Source organism: Delphinus delphis, chromosome 1, assembly GCF_949987515.2.
Source record: "Delphinus delphis chromosome 1, mDelDel1.2, whole genome shotgun sequence".
In the NCBI taxonomy this organism is placed as follows: Eukaryota; Metazoa; Chordata; class Mammalia; order Artiodactyla; family Delphinidae; genus Delphinus; species Delphinus delphis.
Genome location: NC_082683.1, coordinates 71,159,415 through 71,166,535, shown reverse-complemented (window position 1 = coordinate 71,166,535; position 7,121 = coordinate 71,159,415). Strand labels below are relative to the sequence as shown.

The 7,121-nt window shown below is 37.1% G+C and overlaps 1 protein-coding gene across 12 annotated transcripts in view; it reads right to left on the bottom strand.

Annotated features, from left to right (window-relative positions):
* Nucleotides 1-3,046: 3,046 nt before the first annotated feature.
* Nucleotides 3,047-7,121, bottom strand: part of ADGRL2 (adhesion G protein-coupled receptor L2) — a 179,698-nt gene continuing 175,623 nt past the window's right edge. For 11 of the 12 annotated variants that reach the window (XM_060024192.1, XM_060024220.1, XM_060024203.1 and 8 more), the window contains one exon: nt 3,047-5,079. In XM_060024192.1, the coding sequence (XP_059880175.1) occupies nt 4,325-5,079 (755 nt within the window). In that variant the 3' untranslated portion in view covers nt 3,047-4,324. The remainder of the gene's footprint in view (nt 5,080-7,121) is intronic. The other variant, XM_060024255.1, reaches the window with a different exon arrangement.

Here is a 7,121-nt window from a genome sequence, read left to right as displayed (position 1 = left end):
TCCAAAGAAGCCTTATTAAGAGATGTGGGGTGGTCTACTGCCAATATTTGAAAAACACTCAGAGTATATTTAATTAGCCTAATTACATGGTGCGCTTACAGCTTATTATCAGTGTCCTCTGACAGAGATATGTTATCCTGGCCTTGAAAGCTCAGTGCCCATAGTGCCTTGAAATGAACTTGGATAATGTCCAGGAATTTCCATCAGTCCCATACATTTTGGAACAAAGCACTAGTAATGTGCACAAAGTACATGTTGGTTAATAAATGTGGTATCCTTCAACATTCAAGTTTTTCTGCTTGGTGCATTTAGCTAACATAATGTGTCTCTATGATTATTGGGAGAAAGACTCAAAGTGACATAACAGAAAATTCGCATGTTATACCATTCAAACGATAAGACCGTCATAAATTAATCTCCAAACCCACTACTATTCACTCATCCTTTAGCACTAATGCTTCCAGTCTGCCAATACATGCTACTTAAGGACTACTCACAATGAACTTGATATTCACTAGCAGGAAGCATGTGATATGGCATTTTCACCCAGAAGCATACTAATTTTATTACCCAGTGAAGCAATCCTCATCTATATTCAACACGTCAGTAACTTTTCATACTGACATTTGAGATTTAATGCAACAATTTCATGGAAAGAAAAATATGTGGAACATAGGATCATGTGAACTCTTGGTACTAAGTTTTATTTGTAAAACACTCAGGGATTACTGTCTTCTAAAAAAAATTCAGTATCAATAAAATATGAAGAGCTGCTTTCATTTCAGAAATTCAACTTGTATGCATTCTTTCAAGTTTTTCTACTTAGAAAGGTATAACCACAATAAAAATTTTACTGAGTTGAAGTTTTTTACAAAACACTCTATCCCACGAGAACATCTTAAAGGTCAGTTTTAAGAAGGTTCAAAGTTGAATTGATGGAAAATTACATATTCTCTTTTCTCATTTAAATAAATACATAAAGCAAGCATCCTGAATACCCCCTGTAACAAGTACACATGAATTTTTCTTTTGATATTGGGCAGTGAATTTGTGCCTAATACTTCTTTTGGGGGAAAGGATAGTGACAGTGATTTTCTGTCAAATAATTGTTGCTGTTGTTTTTCTGGTTAAAATATTAATATAAACTACCCTCAAATGAACGTGGATGAGTTGAGCTGATGACATATTTAAGCAATTTATGGATTTTAATGGATTCTCTTCCACATAAATGATTTTAAAAGCCTATAAGATGAATATATACAGATGTATAAGCTATAAGTTTTTCTGTTGGTGAACAGAACAAACACAAGCCTATATCTTAAAATAAAAGAGATCAATCTGGACTAACATTTATCAAGCTGCATCTAAAATAAATGGAAACAACCACTCCTTATTATTAATAGACCTGTTGACTAACTGTCCCTGAGATAAGGTATAATAATGTGACTTTATAAAAAGTCACGGTTGTGATTATTACAAAGAGAAACAACTAAGAAGGTGGAAATTGCATATACAAGTGAAGTCTGGACAGAGTCAAAGAAACTACTGGGTTAATAAATAGAGTAATGCACTAGCCAATAGATTAATAATTTTAAACCTAAGAAATTATCTGTACTAGGGGGAATGCTGGATAGAATTTAAGGCAACATTTATATATTTTTAAAAAGAAATCCGTTTTAAAAGCGATACTTCTTTCAGTGGCAAAGATGAACCATAGCTTCCAAATTGTATTCTCTAATGTGAAGACTTGTAAATTACCTATTCTGAAGAGAACATTAACTATTTAGGTACTAGGTACTTCTGCACTTGTTCACATCATGCCAGTTTTAAGAACAGCCTCAAGAGAAAGAGATGCCACAAATTAAACAATCAATGTTGCCTTTTTTTTTTTTTTTTTTTTTTTTTTTTGGCAATTCATCACTGATCCAGCCTAACCCTAGTTAGCCTGTATACTAGGAAGTACAGATCACATAACATTGTAGAGTTTCAGGCTTGGACAGCAAAAAATATAACATAATAGAAAATGAAAATGCTCGATTATATAATGCCCCCTTCTAGTAAATAAAGTTTTGTAAATTCCTGCAGAATTTTACCCAAGGATGAATACCCTTCTCAGACGATTGTTAAATCTGTTTGAATATTAATAATTTCTTATAGTCAATTTCCAACTTGTTAGGTATTAACTATATGTGATTACACTCCTCCATTGTCACCCTACTATTAATTTTTTTTTGTGGTACGCGGACCTCTCACTGTTGTGGCCTCTCCCATTGTGGAGCACAGGCTCCGTACGCGCAGGCTCAGTGGCCATGGCTCATGGGCCCAGCCGCCCCGCGGCATGTGGGATCTTCCCGGACCGGGGCACGAACCCGTGTCTCCTGCATCAGCAGGCAGACCTCTCAACCACTGCGCCACCAGGGAAGCCCTCTTATTACTCTTTTTAAATAGGCTGTGTCCACATGAAATAAAGTGATTTCTAATATGGTGGAAGCCCTTGAGAGAACCAGTAAGCTTTAGAAGAATTTGGTATAAATGCTGATGATGCAGACAGGAGAAAATCTGCATGTTGAGATTCAATTATATGATTTTTGAACCTTTCCATGATAACAAACATTGCCATTTGCAGCTGCCTATAGGGCTACTTATAATCCTCAAAGTGTAAAAGTACGTTTTAGGATTTGCTTCTCAATACTGCTGAAAAGTCAGTTTTTTTTAACGATGCCCAAATTTGACTTGAGATTTCCAACACGTCTTCTTTTTTTCATTTTTATTTGTTTTTTGGCTCTGTTGCAATGCAACAGACACAAATACTTTCAGTATATTTCCCTATTGAAACCTATCTGCCAGATTTTGTGCATAGGTAATGGTAATCAGAATACAAATATATTCTTTTCAGGATATAGAACCATCAGGCAGCTGAACTGTATTCTTTTGCATACCCGTGGGTTATATTGTGAAGGAACCTAGTACACCCAAGGGGAGCGGGGTGGCAAAGGACCGGTGTGTTAAAGCCAATTATGTATCGTACATAAAAGTGCACATTAGCTACTTGAAAAAATTCACATTTATTTACTGTCAAACCGTGTTAAACTTTACACTGGATATTAGTGATGGGTTCATTATTAACAGGTTTACACAAAGGGATGAAAAGAAAAGCAGAATTTTGCTGAAACAATTTACATTTCACTAGAACTTTATCATAAAATAAATTAATTACTAAATATAGGCAGAAGGAATATGGAAGAGTAATATTTATGTTTAATTTTACTTTTTAAAAAAGAATAGGCACCTTTTGTTCACTAGAAAGTTTGTGAGAAGTGCCCAGTGCCCTCTTTGGCCCCTGTTCAAGAACAAACAGAGGGGTGACAAACAACCTTTTCTAGATTTCACCACATTTGTGCAAGGCATGGCATAACTGGCTTCAAAGAGTTTTTTTCCCCATAAAACACGTTCTTTTGGCCATAAGAAATTAAAATGTAAGAATAAGGACTAACTTGTCAAAGCAGAACACCGTATACAGTGGAAAATAAGTGAAAATGGGTAGAACTTACAATGACAAAGTGTAAGAAAAAACATTTGATAACATATGTGCAACCATGAGCTTCACACAATATTGTCTCCAAACTCTAAAATTATTTTAATGACAATTATATTTCCGTTGGACACAAATGTATTTATTTCACCCTAGCAATAGAACAAAATATAATTTCTTTAGCCATTTTTGAATAGGTCATTGTACAGTTGAGGAAACATATGAAATAAGGCCTGTGGCTTGATTGCTAGTGGTTAAACATGTTTTCAATCTTTGCCTTAATGTAAAAGGTTTGCAGTTAACTGCAAACTGATGCAGAATAGCTCTCCTGCTTTTCCAAGTCTTGTCAGGAACAGTAAGGTACAGTAAATTTGTCCCACAGGATTTTAAAGCCTACGTCTTGTATATAATACAATGCAGGCCTACAAAAATGGTGCAGCCATATTTACAAATTTAGTTCACAAACTGCTGCAGTAAAATGGCTGGAAAGTTTTGTTTCGCTTGTTTCACAATTTCTCTAAACAGCAGCAGAAACTTAAAATACCTGGTTGGCATCTCTTTTCTTTGTAACAAATAATTCATTTTAGTATACTCTGTGTATATACAAAGTTTTTGTACGTTATATAAAAATTCACAGAACTGCAAGGTTCAGTCATCTTTTTTACACTGGAGAACCACAGGTCAACAGAGCCATCTCTTCAAGCAGAGTTTGAGGGAGCTGTATCAGGCCATGGAGCCTGTCTTTATTTACTAACACTTGCATGGGGCCGCTGGAATTCCTTAGCTGCACTATTAAAGACTTGTCACCAGCTGCATTTGTCCTTCTCTGACATCTCCTTCTGGAATACACCCTTCTTTGTTAATGGGGATTATGTAACCATCACTATTGCCTCTGCTGATCTGGTAGCACATCTGAAGCTGATGGCCAGCTCCAAGGTTTGGCATGCTCTTATAGTAAATGTCCTCGTTCTCACTCCTCCTGGATGGAGACAGGTCTTCTTGCATGTCGGGGCTGCTCTCCTGATACGGAGAGTCTCTAAGGTTGGGCATGCTTGTGTAAAGAGAGTCTCTGTTGGGGGACTGCAGGTGGTCCTCGGCCTCAGCTGTCAGCTGGGAGACGTAGCTGTCAGTCCCCTCGGGCTTCGCTTTCTTCTGGGGTTGGTACAGAAGGGAGTGAGTCCGCTGAGGAATGAGCGGTGCCTCGAGTTCTTTGTGATGGAGCTCCAGCCCTGGGTTGTCACTGTGCATTAAAGACGAAGCATCTGCCACGATAGCGTCATCTTCGCTGCTGCCCCCTCCGATCACAGGTTTGACTGGTAGTGTGAGCTCGAGGTTGTGAGCCTTGCTGCTGCCCCGCAGGTTGTTGTGCACTAATTCTGAAATGATCATTTTCTCAAAAGCGGAATCATTCAGACTTAGTCCACAGTCCACGACTTGCACGCTGTCATTATAGTCCCCCTTGCGTAGTGTGTAGCTGTTGTTAAAGTTACCATTTAGCGGTAGAGTATCCATGGCACTTGTATCCCTGGCATTGTTCAGTGAATGTCCTGAAACAGAAAAGGGAGGGGTTCGGTTACTGCCTCTGTTCCTTCCTCAAGAATCTTTACTTCTTTTGTACAAAACTTTTTAATGTCGTTCAGGACAAAGTTGTATTTGAAAGCTAACACTTGGAAAGTGCCAGGCTTTCCTGCATTCCCAACTGTAAACAGTTGCAACCCCTTAGATAACAGGAACAAGTGTGAAAGAATAATACTGTTTTCCAGGGAGGGAAGATGGTATACAGAATGTTGCTTTATCAATTTCGGGGAGACAGTAGTTATGAATTGATTTTTGGTCAAATCTCTGACACTCTTATAAAGACTTCACTCCATGCCCTTGCATAGTTAATGCAAAGCAATTCATTAGTGACATTTACGTTTTAAAGTACGAGACTATGGTTTATAAAAATAAAATTAACAGAATTTGTCCTAAACAACACTAAATTAAAAAGGAATAAGTCACATACAAAAACTGAAGGCAAATGTACAACATAAACCCACGTAACTGGCAAGCAACTCTTTAAACAACATTCTAACATTTCCTTTTTCTGGAGATGAAGTGAAAAAAAGAATGAAAAAATGGACAGACACAAAGAAGTCATGTTAAACAAAGACAGCCGCCTCTCATACTGACTGGACCAGGGGCCCACAAGCACCATCCAACAACACGATAGACAGCAGGTGGAATGACTCACTTTGGACAACTCACATCATGTCTGTCTGCTCAGGCTATCTGGCCTAAGAGTAGCTGATATATAAAAGAAAGTAAAATGATTTATTGTAACATGATGAAGAATTTCTAAGCTTCTCAGCAACTTAGAGCAAGGGTTCAACAAATTAGATTACCAGCAATAGCAGCCTTTTACTTTTTCATTGAATATTTCTTATTATTTTGAACTTTTATTTGGTACTAATACTCTCTCTGATAGCAATGGCCCCAGGCTCCTATTGGTCAAAGTTTGCCTGCAGCCCTGCAGTCTGCATCAGTCACAGTGACAGCACCGAATGAACCAGCAGAGTCTACTACTGTACAAGACTGGCCCACAGACACCATGGGCATGGAGGTTAAACGCAGAAATGTTAGGAGGTTTCTTAAGTATGTGTCACAGAAATTAAACCAAGAATAAATATCAACTGTGGAATGGGAAAAGGGTGTCAGCCTTGGCTAATATATTTTTATTTCTAAAGGAGTGAAAGATTGGATACGTCTGCTGAAGATACGAAAAGAGGTTCAGGAGGAAAAAAAATATGGTAACATGCTCTCTTTGAATCAGAGTTGTATTTTTCTACAGACACATAAACATGTAAACTAAGACATCACAGTGCTTCTCAGGCAGATGAAAAAAAAGTTTTAGAGAAAATTAAATGGTCTGTACCATGGAAAGTTAGGTTATTCATTCTCAAAATCCTAGAGAAAAAAATCACTTGTCTACAGATAAGTCTGGAAAAAAAAAGAATGAAATGATGTTATTGAAATGAAACTGACCACTGTGAGGCTGCTGCATTGTATGCAAGGCTTGGAGGAGTTTAGGAAAAAAATGAATTCTTCGAAAAAATAGGAAATTTCCCTTTTTAGTGCTCACTCCACTCTTAAAGCTGCAGATTATCCTAGAAAACTCAATGTCATGACCAATAAATACCTAATACATGCTCAATTAATTATCATTAGCAGAAAATGAGAAAATAGGTGGGTCATATTTATTATTGACTCATGTTATTTAGAAAATTCTGATCCAACTTCTACTTTTGAAAAGCTGACAATTCGATTTGTATCACGCTCCAAGGCATGTTTGACAAAATGAAGTTATGATAGTTCTTTGCATGGCTTCCTTTAGCCTCACTGACACAAATCTCCAGCTTTATAAATTTACATATGTGTCACAAACTTTAGAAGATCTACTACTAGGAAACATTTGCTGTTTTAAATTATAAGTGACACGGGGATCAGCTGCTAGCGTTTGTTTCCTCTGTCGAGGTTTGATCTTGTCATTTTTCTTTTTATTGTTGTTTAATAAATATAAAAATATATACTGGGTAATCCAAAAGGTGTT